Source organism: Pogoniulus pusillus, chromosome 34, assembly GCF_015220805.1.
Source record: "Pogoniulus pusillus isolate bPogPus1 chromosome 34, bPogPus1.pri, whole genome shotgun sequence".
NCBI lineage: Eukaryota > Metazoa > Chordata > Aves > Piciformes > Lybiidae > Pogoniulus > Pogoniulus pusillus.
In genome coordinates, this window is record NC_087297.1 from 10364237 (window position 1) to 10381909 (window position 17673).

General features: G+C 42.3%; 1 protein-coding gene across 1 annotated transcript in view; it reads left to right on the plus strand.

The window, feature by feature from the left end:
• The window catches only part of RP1 (RP1 axonemal microtubule associated), a 141814-nt gene that overhangs the window by 41717 nt on the left and 82424 nt on the right, over window positions 1–17673 (plus strand). The window contains exons 13-18 of the mRNA XM_064170616.1: window positions 3377–3531; window positions 4276–4354; window positions 5180–5261; window positions 7861–7916; window positions 8078–8110; window positions 12949–13118. Of these exons, the coding sequence (XP_064026686.1) occupies window positions 3377–3531; window positions 4276–4354; window positions 5180–5261; window positions 7861–7916; window positions 8078–8110; window positions 12949–13118 (575 nt within the window). The remainder of the gene's footprint in view (window positions 1–3376; window positions 3532–4275; window positions 4355–5179; window positions 5262–7860; window positions 7917–8077; window positions 8111–12948; window positions 13119–17673) is intronic.

The window sequence follows — 17673 nt, forward strand, 5'->3', positions numbered from 1 at the left end:
TCTGAATCTCCCCACCTCCAACTTTGCTCTGTTCCACCAGTCCTGTCACTCCCTGACAGCCTAAAAAGTCCCTCCACTGCTGTTTTGTAGCCCCCCTTCAGATCCTGGAAGGCCACAAGAAGGTCCCCTGGGAGCCTCCTCTTCTCCAGACTGAACAGCCCCAACTCTTTCAGTCTGTGCTCACAGCAGAGCTACTGCAGCCTCTGAGCATCCTCGTGGCCCTGCTCTGGACACGCTATCATCAATAAGGTCACCTGGGAGCCTTTGCTTCATAACCAGTGAAACAAAACTTCCTTTCTCTCCTCACTTTATACAAGATAATTCATGTTCTCATATTATCAAGAGATGTCAGAAGGTGGAGTTGAGGATTAAAAAACACCTGAAGCCTGAGAGGCTCAAGAGATAGCAGCAGTGACATAATTATGGACTGAGGAAGTATAAATTTGCTACTTGGACACTTGACACCTTTAGTACTTTTGATGTGTTTTGATATGTCATTTTTTGACATAGTGGTTAAAATGCTTTGATGTCTGTTTTTCATGAAGCCTTTTAGAAACTCCCCACCTCTGCCTGCAAACATTTTAGTTCCTTTTTTTCCCCAGCTGTTTCATCCATACATCCATGCCACAGAGTTTTCTGTTTGATTATAGAGCTTATCTAAAGTTACCCTGGTAGCAATTTGATGATTTCAATCACTTATTTTCTGAAAGGTCATTTTCTCTTTTACTGAGTGCTAGCTGAGGTTTGTGTGTGTTTCCTTCCCCCACCCCCTACTATTCTGTATTAATTAATCCTTTTATATCCTTTCTCAAAGTTATAGTGTTTTTCAAGACATTTTCTCTATTACTTTGAAGTGCCCCCACATTAGACAGATGCCTAAATGTGAGGTTAACAGGTCCCTGAAACAATATCTCCTGGCTTCTGCTAAGTGGTTGGATTTCTTATATCATTTGCTACCTTTTCTTGCCTTGTTTTTTTCTCCCATGGGCTTACTTCTCCTCTCTGCTTTGCCACTCCAGTTTCCAGCTGGTGTAATTTCACTAAATCAGTGTGTAGCAAAATGAGATTGCACCATAAGGCTGAGATTGCAATAGAGAACTGAGCCATAGAGTTCTCTCAAGAGTTTTGGGGTGGCTTTTTCCTACTGCAGTGCAGCGAGTCTCAGATTTGGCAGTGTGATGGTTTGGAAATTACCTGCCCTCCCCCTCTTGTGAAATCACCCAGACTAGACTCAGCTGGCTGGAAGTTAAGGAATGAAGCTTTGTATTCACAGCTTAGCACATTATATAAGCAGATATTGACAACATTTACAGCTCTATACAGAAATATATGTGCTAAAAGTAATACAGAAAACACAATACCCCTCTGAAATCAGAATCCCCAGGAGGGGCTCCCAACCACCCTTTCACTTTCTTTCCACTCCTCTACCTTATCCCAGAGTTTGCCTTATGTGTATGTTGAGTTTGGAGGATCAGCAAGGGGGATTGGAAGCAGAAAGATCAGTTACATGGAAGAAGCCCAGGGAGAAAAGCAGGGACACTGACTCCAACACAGACACACACTCTGTTCCTTATCTATGTTTGTGTCCTTGTTTTCATACTTCTCTGCAAGCCTATGGGTGAAGTAGCCATCACCATTGTTGCCTTTTCTCAGCCTACAATCCTAACACAAAATAGACCACATCATATGCTGAAGTTGAGGGAAATGAGCATATCCTAACACAAAATGGACCACATCATATGCTGAAATTAAGGGGAATGAACATATCCCAACACAAAATGGACCACATCATATGCTGAAATTAAGGGGAATGAACATATCCCAACACAAAATGGACCACATCATATGCTGAAATTAAGGGGAATGAACATATCCCAACACAAAATGGACCACATCATATGCTGAAGTTAAGGGAAATGAGCATATCCCAACATAATAGCTATGTATTGTTAATTTGTATCAAAAAACTAAAGCACACACTCCTCTTTTTGTTAAGAAGATTCCTCTATAAATGATGCAGATTTTTAAACTTAAATAAATGCCAGACCTAGCATTTTCCAGATGGTGAGAGATGTATAGACACAAGGAGCTATGGAAAATATTTTCCAGTTCTTTACATTTCAACATGTGCATGTTTTCTACTTCAGACTGATTTATTTAGGCTTGTAGCAATAGAAATCTGTATTTGATTAGAGCTTTGTCATCTCTCTGGTTACCACGGGGATGCACAGTGGTACAAAAGGAACTGTGATTTATTTATCTGTTATATCTTTGTGTTGTGCCATAATTATCCTTTACTCTGTTCTGGTGTGTCCTGTACTTAATCCATGTCCTATGAGGACAGACTGATAGAGTTGGGGCTGTTCAGTCTGCAGAAGAGGAGGCTCCCAGGGGACCTTCTTGTGGCCTTCCAATATCTGAAAGAGGCCTACAAAAAGCTGGGGGGGGGGGGGGGGGACACTTTTTAGGCTGTCAGGGAGTGACAGGACTGGGGGGAATGAAGCAAAGCTGGAGATGGGGAGATTCAGACTGGACATGAGGAGGAAGTTGTTGAGAATGAGAGTGGTGAGAGGCTGGAATGGGTTGCCCAGGGAGGTGGTTGAGGCCCCATGGCTGGAGGTGTTTCAGGCCAGGCTGGCTGAGGCTGTGGGCAGCCTGCTCTAGGATAGGATGTCCCTGCCCATGGCAGGGGGGTTAGAACTAGATGGTCCTTGTGTTCCCTTCCAACCCTGACTGATTCTATGATTCATTTGGATTGGTCTCCCTCCAGAAATGCAAGAACATGTTGGTATTTTTTTCTGGTAATCACTTATTGTTAAAGGGCTTCCCAGCAGCCTTCATCACCAGACCACAGCCCCAAGCACCATATCCACTCTCCTTTTAAACACCTCCAGGGATGGTGACTCCACCACCTCCCAGTGCCTGACCACCCACTCAGGAAAGAACCTCCTCCCAACATCCAACCTAAACCTCCCCTGATGCAACTTGAGGCCATTTCCTCTTATCTTATCATCAGTAATTTGGGAGAAGAGGCCAGCTCCAGCCTCACTACAACCTCCTTTTATGTAGTTGTAGAGGACAATAAGGTCCCCTCCCAGCCTTCTCTTCTCCAGACTAAACAATCCCAGTTCCCTCAGCCACTCCTCATAGGTCGTTTGCCAGATCTCTCCCCAGCCTCACCACCCTTCTCTGCATCCGCCCCAGCACCTCAATGTCTCCTCCTTCTCTTTTAATAGATGTGGGACTATTTTGTACAGTCTTCTGTCAAAATTTGGCTGGGAAAGCTTTTGAATCATGTGCAAAGTACAAACACAACCTCAGGATTGAATCATGTGCAAAGTAGAAACAACCTCAGGATTTTGTTTTCTTCTTCTAGTGTTGGAGTATGAGGTCCATGTACATACAGGTGCCAGAGTTGGTGCTGAAACAGATTCTAACATCTATATTAACCTCACTGGGACAAGAGGAGATGCTGGCAAAAGGAAGCTCCATAGATCTAAGAATAATGCTAGAAAATTTCAGCGTGGACAGGTGATGTAACTGCAGTGCTACTTCTGATCAGTAACTTTTTGCCTAGCCAACAACCTGTGGAAATATCCTTTTTACAAGCCCTGTTCAAGCATTTCACCATTTTCTCACCTATTTTCTGCATTCAAAATTACTTCCACGCAATTACATCATGTTAATAATTTTTATCTGCTTGAGCAATCGTTTTCTGGGAGCATTGGATAATAGAACTGAAGTGCTCCTGGTTGTTTATGTTGTAAACTTAGATAACCTGGTAACAGTAACAATTTGTTCTAAAGAGATCACTGTGATTTTAGAATCAAGTTCTAAATCCTTACTCCCAAATATGTTTTCCAGTCTTGATGAGGCAGATAGGGGCTAGAAAATGTTATAGAGAGATGACCAAGGTAGATGATCTAGGGTAGGGTGTCCCTGCTCATGGCAGGGGGCTTGGAACTAGATGATCTTTATGGTCCCTTCCAACCTGATTGATTCTATGATTCTGATTCTATGACCAAATAAATATTTGCAGCTGTTCACTGTGCCATGCCAAAGGAATCGAGTGATGTCTCTGTGGAGTAATTTAAAGGTGTTATTCACCTTAGAATGCTTTAAGAGATCTTCCCTGACTGGCCAGGACCGATATATGACACATATTTATTCTGGAAAAGAGAGAAGAAAGAGAAAAAGTCAACTGTTCTCAAGTGTTATAGTCATAGCAATAGCTGTGTTCAAGACCTTTATCATTTTCCTTGTATGGTTCCACAGACTGATATTTTCTGCATAAAGGCTGTCTCACTGGGAGACTTGGAGAAAGTTCTGATTAGCCATGATGGAGCTGGTCCAGGTAGGATTTAACTTCCTAGAGACCAATCTGTTTTCAAGTCCTTTTTTAAACACAACACACTTTATTTATATTGCATCCTTGCACAGAAAATGTGACAGAAGGTCTTGCAGTGATAAAAAGCCTTCCTGCAGGCTGGTCACTGCGATGGGGTGGTGAAAAACAGTGGTGATGGGCAGTGAAAAGGACATGAGTTTAAGGCCAAACACTGTCATTCCACTCTTTGTTTTCAAGTTTATTTATAAGGAAGTACTAATTATTTGCATGCAGAAAACTCAGGAAGCACACAGGTGAAACAATCCTTTGCTAGGCAAAGCCTGAAGACTGGCCAGAATAGAATTAAGGACATCCACAGAATCACAAAATCAAACAGGTTGGAAGAGACCTCCAAGCTCATCCAGTCCAACCTAGCACCCAGCCCTGTCCAATCAACTAGACCATGGCACTAAGTGCCTCATTCAGGCTTTGCTTCAACACTTCCAGGGATGGCAACTCCACCACCTCCCTGGGCAGCCCAGGTCTCTTCCAACCTGTTTGATTCTGTGATTTTACAGCTCCAAGAAAAGATCTCCACCTCTCTGCAAATTAAAACAGAGCAAGACAGAGAGGAATTAACACTGTACCTCGTGCAAGACACAGAACTGTACAGCTTTCATTCTGTTAATATATCTTATTTATTTATCTGAGCTCTGTCTTACAGTAACTTACTCATACCATAACTTGTGTTTTTGCTAGAAAGAGATAATCTGGGCTCTTTTCTTTGCATTTACTTGCAAGAAAACCCCAAATCATTATTTCACGTGATAAATATTTGTCATTTCAACACAGGCAGTGGATGGTTCCTGGATAAGATTGTCATCAGATATAAAGAAGGAAAGGAAGTGCAGGAGGTTGTATTTCCTTGTTATAGGTATGTCATTCATGGGGCAAAAAGAGTTTCTTACACTGCTGGCAGCCTAAGGAAAAAGCAGCAGACCAGGCATGTGCACACAGCCTAGATGTATGAGCAGTGCCCCAGAGTTTTTCAACACACATAGGATGAAAAACATTGCCTTTGAAGACCAAGAACAACATTGCTGATTTGATATAGGAGCCATAGCCTAATAATGCAAAGAAGCCCAAAACTAAATGCTGCAGAGGAGGGAAAATGTATTGATCTTTTCTTAATCTAAATTATGCAGAGACCACAGGAAAATAAATTGGCTTTCAGTTCTCAGTCTTCTAAGAAGTATTAGATGGAAAGTTCCACCTGCATTGATTTGGGGCAATTTTTCTTTCTCAGTCCCTGGAAACTTTCTACACTTCCTGAAATCTCTGGGAAGACCTTTAACTTCTCTCCTAAAGGAGAGCTTTGTTTCCTTTCCTTCAGTAAATCTCTACTCATCTGTCTTACTAGAACTGGAATTTGCTGCCATAGGCAAAATTCAGAGATGCTCAACTCACTCCATTCTAAGAATTGCTGCCCAGCCTGCTCTTCCAAATTCTCTTATTAGCTGAGGCAACTACAACCTGACCTTTTAGCAGGCATTGAGTCGAATCATATGGCTGGAAAAGAAAAAAAAAAGTCCATAAAATAAGCAAATAGATTAAAGAAATTATTTGTGTGCCTAATTTATCTATCTGTATTATTGAATACAAGAGAAATAATCTAAAGAATTAAATTTAGATCCAATTACTTCTATTATGGACTATATGGTTTCCAGAATTTGAGTTTGGATTCCATGGCTAAAACAGCTTCCATATTGCTTTGGGAATGGGCCTTAAAGTCTTGAAAATCTTTAGGGGTTCAGTAAAGACTTTTTTTTCTTCTAGGAATCCTGCCTTCTACAAAAAATCAGTTTCCAAGCTTCCTGGAATTGACTGGCTAAGAACCAGTTATTCCTCTCAAAATGATAACTCTGATGATCAGGTTTTTTGTTTAGTTTCCCTTTTTGGTTATTAGGCTTTTTAATTGGTTTGGTGGGCATTAAAGATGATTATTGGAAGAGCAGATGAAGGAGGGAATTGCTTCCAAGGTGGTTTTCTGAGGGTTCTCTAAAGGATGATAGTGGGTCCAGAGAAGGGCCACAAGGATGCTCAGAGGGCTGCAGAACCTCTGCTATGAGGACAGACTGAAAGAGTTGGGGCTGTTCAGTCTGGAGAAGAGGAGGCTCCCAGGTGACCTTCTTGTGGCCTTCCAATATCTGAAAGAGGCCTACAAAAAGCTGGGGAGGGACTTTTTAGGCTGTCAGGGAGTGACAGGACTGGTGGAATGGAGCAAAGTTGGAGGTGGGGAGATTCAGACTGGATGTGAGGAGGAAGTTGTAGAGCAGGAGAGTGGTGAGAGGCTGGACTGGGTTGCCCAGGGAGGTGGTTGAGGCCCCATGGCTGGAGCTGTTTAAGGCCAGTCTGGCTGAGGCTGTGGGCAGCCTGCTCTAGGGTAGGGTGTCCCTGGGCATGGCAGGGGGTTGGAACTGGCTGATCCTTGTGGTCCCTTCCAACCCTGACTGATTCTATGATTCTATATACTAAATAAAAGCTCTGTAAAAGTGCCTTATCAAAAGGAAGCTGTTAAACTCTTAAAAAGAAAATCTGTTAGGAACAATATATATATATATATATATATATATGTATAGAACAGAGGAGCTCTGTCACTGTTTGCCTGCAGTGGAAGTGTGCTGCCAACGTGTCAAAGTTTGCTTTCTGTTTTTAGAAACTGTTAGTGATCTTTTGTCTCTGAGGAGGGACTGAGGAGATAGGACATGAAAGTTAATCAAGCTGCTTATTGCCACAATAGTTGAAATACAGTGGAGTTTAGACTTCATGCACAAGAGGTTTGTTCAGGGAGTTTTGTTGCATACAAAAAGTGCAATCCCTTATGGAGTTAAATGAAACACCAACTTGGAGCCAATAGGAGAGATGCTGATAGTGAGCACCTATTTGTTTTTCAACAAGTGAGGTTGTTAAAGGCTGTAAATTGTTATTATATCAGCAAGAGGGATCAACAGATAGAGTCTGGATGTATGCTGCTAGTGAAATGATATTGAAAGGAAGCTCCTTAAACTCAGCAATGTAAAGCAAAAAAGAAAGTAGAAAGAGAGGTTCAATCAATTGCTGCAGGTCTAGAGAGAGTTTAGAAACCTCCATACCTGCAGGGGTTATGTATCATTAGAAGTAAGTGAATGTAAGCACTGCAGATTGTGTAAGCCCCCCCAAAATGCACAGCTGAGTCTCTGATCCTGAAAACACTCAGCATTTCATCTAACTTCACCTAGTCCTGTAGGACCTCATACAGCTAGCATGAAAATTCCTATGTGCCTGAAGCAGCATGAGCCAAATTCACCTAATATGAATAAAGCCAACTATGATAAATATGTAAAAGAGAATTTACCCTATGAAGTAGTTTCAAAGTGTAATTTGATTGAAAAGTTTGTTCAAAATACTCTTGGAGGGAGATGGCAGTTGTCAGGTCACCTGTAACATGCTGCTCATTTTTATTAACCTTATTATTTTTGTTTTTGCAATGAAAGGTGGTTAGGTGAATCTCAAGATGATGGGAAAACTGAGAGGGAGCTACCTGCCAAAAGTAAGTCTCTTGCTAATGAAAATGTGTGTTGTAACTATGTAATGTCTACTTAATGCCTGGTTATTATTGAAGAACCCTGCTGAAGATGACCATAACTTAAGAAGAAAAGTGACAGCAAAGCTTGCTCACATGTTTTTTCCCCTCTCCTGTTCATATTTTAGGAGATGGCAATGCAATGAAGGCATTCCTTAGAGGTAAGAGTTGTTTCCTACATGTTGGCTTTTGCTGTTTGAATTTATCCTGCAGATCAGTATTAAGTGACAAATATACAAGCAAATGACCTCTTTGTGTATGTAAATAGCAACTGGGAGAGAAAATGAAGATGAATTGCTGGTAATAGCTAGAGAAAGAGCTAGACCTTTGTAAGTAATTGAGATTAACATGCTGCTGGGTTTCTTCATATTCTGGATTTCTTCATATTTCTACTGTTCTGTCCTGAAATCAGCCAGGAATTCCTCTGAGAAGAGATTCAAGTGTTGTTTTGTTTATCCCAGTGTCACTGCCGTTTAATACATGAGGACAGATCCCCTAGCAAACATCAGCAAGTTGAAAAATGTGTTCTGAAGTGTCAGTGGAAACATTTCCAGGTCAAAATCCATCAGGGTATTCCTAAAGTAGCCAGAAATAGTGCAGGTTTAAACTCCAAATACATTAGTGAAGCTAAATGTAGGATGATCTTGAAGGACTTTTCCAAGCAAGATTGGAAATCTCAGAGTGGAATCTCTGAGATTTTTGGTTGGCTAAATCTGCTTGAATTACTAAGATTAAGTCAGGGGCAAAAAAAAAACCTACACACCCAATTTTCTGGTTTTATACCCACAAAGACAACCTCATCACTGTAATACCCTTGCAACTCCCACGTAGTTAAAATCTCTCTGCTTCTCCTGAACCAGAAAAGAGAAACAAGCTGACACAAGGATTTTTATGGACATGATTTAACTGTAAAGGCAGATTCTGTACAACTGTCTGAGAACTCTGTGGGAGAGACCCAAGTCAATACCAAAACAAAAGAGGAATGTTTAAATTTATCTCTGACAACAGTGACTTACTTTCCGTATGATGAGTCCTCACCTCTCAATCTAATTCCAGTTTCAGTGAAAATTAAATCATCTGCATTCAATCATGCAGTTTAGCCAACACTTCTTATTCCATGGCAACATAACTTTGACAAGAGGAGACTGATTAACTCGAGTAAGGAGAGGCTTTCCCACAGAGAAATCTGATTTTCACATAGGCGACTCGGGATTGCATTCTGCAGTTCAGAGATGCAGCCATAATATCCATTTCACCTTATGTTCAGAAAATAGACTCTATTCTACTACTAATCCAACAGTTTGAGGGGTTTTGCAGTGCAGCATCATTCTTTATTGTGCTCTACTAAGCAGGCACAGATGCACAGGCTGCTCAGAGCCTCTGTCATAGAATCATAGAATCAAGCAGGTTGGCAGAGACCTCCAAGCTCATCCAGCCCAACCTAGCACCCAGCCCTCTCCAGTCATCTAGACCATGGCACTAAATGCCTCATCCAGGCTTTTCTTCAACACCTCCAGGGATGGCAACTCCACTACCTCCCTGGGCAGCCCATTCCAATGCCAGTCACTCTTTCTGTGAAGAACTTCCTCTTAACATCCAGCCTATACCTACCCCACCACAACCTGAGACTATCCTCTTGTTCTATTGCTGGTTGCCTGGGAGAAGATGCCAATCCCTACCTGGCTACAATGTCCCTTCAGGTAGTTGTAGACAGCAATGAGGTCTGCCCTGAGCCTCCTCTTCTCCAGGCTTCACAACCACAGCTCCCTCAATCTCTCCTCATAGGCTTGACAGCAGTTAGACACAATGTGTTTGATTATGAGGAGAAAGGAGTCTTAATCAGTTTGTGAAAGCTCACCCTGTCTGTGTCCAGGAGGACCCAGAGCTTGTGTGGTGACTTCTTAGGTGGAGATCAGAGCTTCTGAATAATGGAGGTATAAAGAAGAACATTTTCAGGAAGTACTCTGCCCATCAGCTGTGCATCAGCTTAGCTTTGAATTGCTCTTTAGCCATCTTTTCCTCACCCAAGGGCTCATGCCACTGAGCACCTCAGACAGATGAGAGTTTGTGCTGTTGTTCTTTGTGTAAACAAAGTTGATGGGCAGGGTGACCTCAGGATTGTTCACTTTAATTTGTCGTGTTGTACTGGTGAGTTCATAGACCTTGCATGTGAAAAGACTTTATAGGAAGGTAAACCAGCTGAGGCTGGAGGTTTAGATTGGACATGAGGAAAAGGTTTTTCACAGAGAGAGTGGTCAGGGACTGGAGTGAGCTTCCCAGGGAGGTGGTGGAGTCACCACTCTGGTTGTGTTTAAGGGTTGTTTGGATGTGGTGCTTGGAGATATTGTTTCAGGGTTCTAGGTTGGACTTGGTGATCCTAAGGGGCTCTGCTGACCTGCATGATGATGTGAACAATCAAAAGAGATTTGGAAAGATGTCTTGTACTCAGTTCTGTGCCAATCCATCATGGTGTGATCTAGTTGATTGGATAGGTCTGGGTGCTAGGTTGGACTGGATGAGCTTGGAGGTCTCTTCCAACCTGGTTGATTCTGTGATTCTATGACACAGTACCAGGATTAGAGTTGATAAGACAAAATTCCAGAGATGTGGAGTCTTGGAAGAAAAAGAAATTGCCTTAAGTTTTCCCAGCAACTGAGCGGAAAGTAGTGATAAGCAGTGCTGCTCAGAGTGCAAAGGAAACCTTTCCATACAGATTTTCCTTGGTTATGTTATGTTATTTTAGAAAAGGTTTTTTTTTTCCTCATAGAATTCTGTTTTTTCCTCTACCATTCCCTTTAGCAGTTGTCATATTAATGTCTCTGCTAGTTTGAGCCTAATTGGAATATTTGAGTGAGGAAAATTAGATGATAGGCTGTGAAAAGGAAACAATCCTGTTGTCTACATCATAATAGGTGTTTGCCATCAGGCTGCTGTCTGGTGTAGCCATCCTTACCAGCTCGCTGTCTGTGTGAATATAGTATTGCACAAAAGATTTATTCTTTTTGGCTTTTTCTGGCATGAGCAGGTTAAATCAATTTGCTGAAGTCAGAGAAAATGCAGCCAGTCTGGGTTAGCTCACTTACCAAATTGTAGGAGCATTAGTAAATGTAGAAGAGCAAACAGTCACAGATGTTAAGAGGCCCTTAAATCTGTTAATCACTGATTTATTTCCTGGAAAACTCCCAACTGGTGTCTTAGCCTTTCTTCTGAAGTAATAATTAAGAACACACTCATGGATATTAATTGAAATAAATCACTTTGCCTAAAATATCTCCTCTAACCCTGCTGCCTCTTGGGGCAGGGAACAGGCAGTTAGGAATCTGTGCTTTCTCATAACTTGGGGCTTGTTCTCTCCTGAAGCAGAGGGAGGTTCAAAAGCAGGAACTGAAAATAAAGTTCACCTTGGAAATCAGAGTAATGCAAAACTATCTTCATTTCCTCTTGGATGTGTTCCTGGGCCAGTTTTCCAAATGGAGCCTGGTTGGAGAGGATAAGAGGTTCAGTGTTATGCTGGGAGCCTTTGTGTAAATCTGAAGCTGCTCGAAACCCCTCGGAGTGCTCAGGAACATCCAAAGCTCAAGTGATGCTTGACTTCACCAAGTGTGACACCCTGAAGGGTACCACATGTCAGCCTGGTACAGGGAGATAAAATTCAAAGCTGGCACATGCATCAAACAACAAAAGTTCCTCATTAGGCAAAGTGTGGATCTTCCACATCCTACATCTGACTCATTCCTGGGAATGACCTCAAAAAAAAAGAGTTCAGATAGAAGGATCCTTTCAGCTACTGTGTTACTCAGGACTCTGGCTGTGAGGCATGTATTTGCCTGCTGTTCTGTAGCTGAGTCCAGAAGAGCCAGGGAACAGTTAGATGGAGTGCAAAAAAGAGCTTCTACAACAAGGGGAGAGCATAATAAGCTGAAGGAAAGCAATATGGAAAAACAAAGGGAAATTCTACATGGAGAAAACCAAAACAGGTTTTCATCTAATCTCCATCTGCAAACAGGGGAAAGAAAACAAAGAGAATGAAAAAAACAGCAGAGTACTGAAAGAAAAAGAATCACATCCAACTCATTTCTCATCTGAAATAGTCTAAAATTCATTTTTCCAGTGCACTGCATTCTAGGCTTACACACAACCCTGAAATATTCATCCCAGGAGCAAATTATCACAATCCTGGGCACAGGCTTTTGATTTCTTTCCACTGTTAAGGTCCCTTTGCCTTGCAGAGTCAAGTGACTTTTCTATGAAGAGTTCATCTGAATCCAGGGGAATATTTACTTGCAAGGAATTAAGTAACATTCTAATCTATAGCTTCCACCTAAGACACTGTGTTTTTCCCACATCTGGAATGATTCTCTCTGTCTTCTAAGTTGCATTCCAAGCTTTAAACATTGTTCTGGGTACAGGTCACTTGCTGAAAAAGAATCTCTAATATATCCAAGCCATGAGCTGAGGTCAGTGCTAAGACTTCTCTGGAATTTCCTAACCTTTAAATCCCACCCTCATGAATGATTTGATCTGAGAAAGCAGCAGAATGAAGATGAGAAATCAGGTTAGAAAAATCAGAGGAAACAGGTTTAAGTTGGTTTGTGTAACTACCTGTGTAGTAGGCAGCACTTAGAAGTGGACTACAGAAAAGAATTGCAGATGCTGAGTTTCCTTTTTTGTGTCACAAACACTTTAAGGATTGAAATGTAATAAAATTAATTACTGCAATTTAAGCAACTATTTTGTTATAAAAGAGCATAAAACCCTAACCAAATATTCCCTGTGCTCCTGGGGTTAGCTTCTGCTTGCACAGCCTCTTCAACAGCTGTATATTGTTTCTCAAGTCATAGCTATGTGCCAGTTTTCTTCAAGAGAAGGAATTACTATCTGTCTGTTCTTATAAAACATGATGTTGAGTTCATGGTTGTCTTTAAATTGCAATAATAACCTAACCAGCCATTCCTCCCTGCCACTGAGACTGAAAATATCCTGTTTTCCTTTTGTTTAGCACAACAGTGGAGAGTGCAGGTTAAAACAGATGGAGATTCCCCCCAGCCACGAGAGTGTAAAAGGACCCTTGTGATTTATGGCTCAAAGGGCAAAAGTGATGAGCTTCTGTTTTCTGCCCCAAACCCAGGACATGTGTGCTTTCTACCCAGAGCAATGGATGAATTCACTGTAAGTCAAAAATCCACTGTGTAACAAAGAGCTTGTCATGACATTCCTCTCTAGCCAAAAGATGCACAGATATATATATATATGGAATGCTGCTGGTACAAATGACATCTTTATTTGCAAAAGTGGAATCATCTAACTTTAGATCCTGGGTCATCCTCTGCTCACAGTCCTGTTCTACTCCAGCCATCTGTGTTCTCTTTGGATTTTCAGTGTCTTCAAGGATATCTATCATGGAGAAAAATGGTCCTTTTTGTCTGGTTTATTGCCTTCCCCAGCTTATCTTGCATTTTCCTAATTCTCTAGAGAATCCTGAATTGCAGTTTATACAAAAGGCAATACACAATTGTTTGAGCATGCAGAAGATGAGGGATTGGACAGTATTCCCAGAGGACAGAAATGGGCTTTTCTTTCTTTCAGTCTCTGTAAAGCAGCCTCCACTCTCCCCCAAAATAGTTCTGCCTCTCAGGCCAGCAGGCAGAGGATTTTTCTGGATAATCATAAATCACAGGAGAATGCATTCACACCTATCAAAGCATGAGAAACCCTGAAGAAATGGCATACACATGCCAAGTGCTAAAATCAGCCCTAACATAGCCCTGTCTACCTGTACAGCTGACACACATCCTGCTGCTTTGAAGGGATTCATCTCAGGAACCTTTTTAATGTTCAAATTCTGCCCTGGCTTTCTAGGCTAAGTCACTGCAAATTCTGTTGCTTGGCATGAAGAGCAGCTTTTAACCAGTTAGAAGAGAGAAATAGCTGGCAATTCAAGGCAGTTTTATACAGCTGAGAGCTACTCTTCAATAGCTGCAATAAACACTCTGCAAACAATGGTGAAATCACGTTTAGAGAACGCTGTCAGATCTTCGCTGTAATGACCTCGGCCAGGCAGAATTTTTTATTCAAATAACAAGCTCCAGCAATTTAGGGACTTTATGGGGAGTAAATGAAAAGATAAATGGCACTTGTTAAAGACAAGTAAGAAGCTGCTTTGTCAGAAAACAGACAGGAAACACACTGAGCTGCTAAAGGAGGTTCTTAAGCCGGCAACGTAAACTGAAGAGGTCAATAGAGGCAGAATCTATGTATGGAGCGAGCCCAGCAGCTGGCTGAATTTTGGCATGTGTCATTCCACAGAGCAGAATGCTGCTTCATGCAGCTGGTCAGTCTTTTCCCAAATGGCATGTATGCCTTGTTAGGCTGTGCATGCATGCCTTGGTAGGCTAGGTACATTCACTCACCGGCCCTCATGGAAGGCTCGGTTAGGATTGTTGTGTCAGGTGGGGTTGGGCTCTTCTGCCAGGCAACCAGCAACAGAACAAGGAGATACAGTCTCAAGTTGTGCCAGGGCAGGTCTAGGCTGGATGTTAGGATGAAGTTGTTGGCAGAGAGAGTGATTGGCAATGAAATGGGCTGCCCAGGGAGGTGGTGGAGGTGCCATCCCTGGAGGTGTTGAAGCAAAGCCTGGCTGAGGCACTTAGTCACTTAGTGCCATGGTCTGGTTGATTGGCTAGGGCTGGGTGCTAGGTTGGACTGGATGAGCTTGGAGGTCTCTTCCAACCTGGTTGATTCTATGATTCTTTGATTCTATGAATTGTCCCTCATGGTCTACACTCTGTGGTACCAGAATCAAAGAACTGTTGAGGTTGGAAGAGGCCTTTGAGATCACCAAGTCCAACCACTTGCCTAGAGCTCACAACCTCGCTGCTACTGCTAAGCCGCTGCCACTAAACCATGTCCCTAAGCACCATATTCATGCTTCTTTTAAATACCTCAGGACATGGTGACTCCAGCGCTTCCCTGGGCATCTTATTCCAATGATTTATAACCTCTCTGTGAAGAAATCTTTCCTAATATCCAACCTAAGCCTCTGTGGCACAACTTGAGGCTATTTCCTCTTGTCCTCTCTGGCTGCTTGTGAGAGGAGTCTGACCCCCACTTCACTTCAACCTCCTTTGAGGTAGTTGCAGAGGGTAATCAGGTCTCCCCTCAGCCTCCTCTTCTGAAGACCAAACAATTCCATATCCCTCATAATGGGCTTCCACTCCAGCAGCTTTCTAACCACTAGTTTACACTTTGGCTTGGCTTTGGGCTACTGCCTGTATTTTCCCCTTAGCTATCTGTGTCCTTTTTTGGTTGCTTTGTATGAAGATGTTGATGATGTTTGAGTATTGTTTACTGTGCATGAGATTTTGTCTCTTTGCCAGATTGGTTCCAGTGTTTTACAGCTTTTTTGGCATCCTGAGGAAATCAGGATAGCAGGGCTGATATAAAGAAGCATTTGGGGGGTTCACAGCTATCCCCATAAATACCTTTATATCTTCAGCTAATAAACCCAGGTTCTCTTTACTCTCCTGTTCTTTGTTCTTACTAAGACTATTCAGCAGAATGCAACAGCTTTGCTCATGGTCTCCCACTGTAGCAGCAGGCTGGAGGCGTGAGCATGATACCAGGAGGATGACAAGCTGTGAATTCAGCTTTCCAACAAGCGAGGAGTAAATGAACTTTTAAACCCCTCCAAAGATCCCAGTCCTAAAAAAAAAATGTCCTTAGTAATACAGTGCAGTAAAAAGAACAACAGGTTATGTGCTATAAGCAGCTCACAGTTTTGTGAGGCAGTAAGCTTAATTTTGATCTGAGATACTTTTATTGCACACTGAGCACAGGAAGGAATGTAAATTCCTGGTTTTCCAGGTGCTCTCACGCAGAGATGTGCACAGATGTGTATTGTATTCAGGATGATTTTTTGATCCAAAAGGTTTCTAACCAATTCTTGTGGAAGAACAGGTGTAGTTTAATTGCATGTTGAAAGCACAAAGAATAAATTGTTGAAAAGGATAAACCAGCAGCATGCTATCAGGTAGAGCTGTTGGGTTTCAGTGGTCTTAGGCATCAGGACTACAGTGGGTGAACTGCTTAAATAATAATATATTTAATTAGCCTGAAGAACAGAAGGCTTAGAGGAAACCTTATTGTTCTCTACAACTACCCAAAAGGAGGTTGTAGGGATGCCAGTGTTGACTTCTCCCAAGTAAATAAAGACAGAGCATGAGGTAATGGCTACAAGCTGTGCCAGGGGGAGGTATGGATTGGATGACAGGAAGAAATCCTTTCCCAAAAGAGTGGTGAGGCATTAGAACAGGCTGCCCAGGGACTGGTGGGGTCACAGTCCCTAGAGGTGTTGAAAAATGGTGCAGACTTGGCACTTTGGGACATGGTCTACTGGTATTAGAGTTGTTGGGTAGATAAAGCTAGTGAAAGGCCTGGAACACAAACACTATGAGGAGAGGCTGAGGGAGCTGGAGGTGTGCAGCCTGCAGAAGAGGAGGCTCAGGGCAGACCTCATTGCTGTCTGCAACTACCTGAAGAGAGGCTGTAGGCAGGGGGAGTTGTGCTGTTCTGCCAAGCAACCAACAATAGAACAAGGGGACACAGTCTGAAGTTGTGGCAGGGGAGGTCTAGGCTGGATGTTAGAAGGAAGTTGATTGAGAGTGATTGGCATTGGAATGGGCTGCCCAGGGAGGTGTTGGAGTCGCTGTGCCTGGAGGTATTGAGGAAAAGCCTGGATGAGGCACTTAGTGCCATGGTCTAGTTGACTGGATAGGGCTGGGTGCTAGGTTAGACTGGATGATCTTGGAGGTCTCTTCCAGCCTGGTTGATTCTATGATTACTTGATGATTACTTGGAGGTCTTTTCCAGCCTTGACGATCCTTTGATTCTGATTAGAGCATCTCAGTTTTAATAACTAAATTGAGAAAGAGATGAATGTGTCAGTGCTGGGACAGTGCTCCCAGAGTCTGCTGGGAGTCCTAGCATTGAGGAGAGCATGACAGGGAACCGTGCCATCACACTTGGCAAAATAACTGGGATAAGGAGTCAACTGACAGTTCAGTAGTAGATATATTTTCCTTCATCTTCTGGTGCTGGTAGGCATCAGTCGTTGATCTCATGTGGATGGAGTGTATTTATAAAGCACAGCCATCAGTGTTTCTTGGTTACTTACAGAGTAAGCTTGTCAGAGCATGCCTTTGGAGAGCCCTAGTGCAACAAACACGTCCTGTTACCCTGAGAATCATAAAATACAAAGAGGCATCAACTGACAGGTTGTGGGATTTGAATCTCTAAAACTCCTCTCCAAAGCACTAACAGCAGAGCTCTGCAAGTAGGAAAATAAAAAGGCAGTATGAAAGAAAAAGAGGCCACTGGCAGCACTTCTCAGTTTGATCCTCCTTAAAAATAATTGTTACCTTTAGTAAATGGTAACTTCTGTCTTGTTTCAGTCAAAACCAACTTCCCAACCAGGAAGAATGGGAAGTGATTCACTTCAGACTTACCTTTCAGTAGTTGATGTCATGCAGATCATTAGTGTTTGATAGTTTGATCATCCCAGTTCCCACAGCCCAAAGAATTGGTGATTAAAGTCATTTCATGTTCTAAATCAAATAATTTTTCAAACCAGAATTTAGTTTACAATTTCTAAGCTGATAGTAATTATTGTTGATTTTAATAGCTCACTTGATTGCAAATATAAACCTGTAATTATAAGTTAATACTC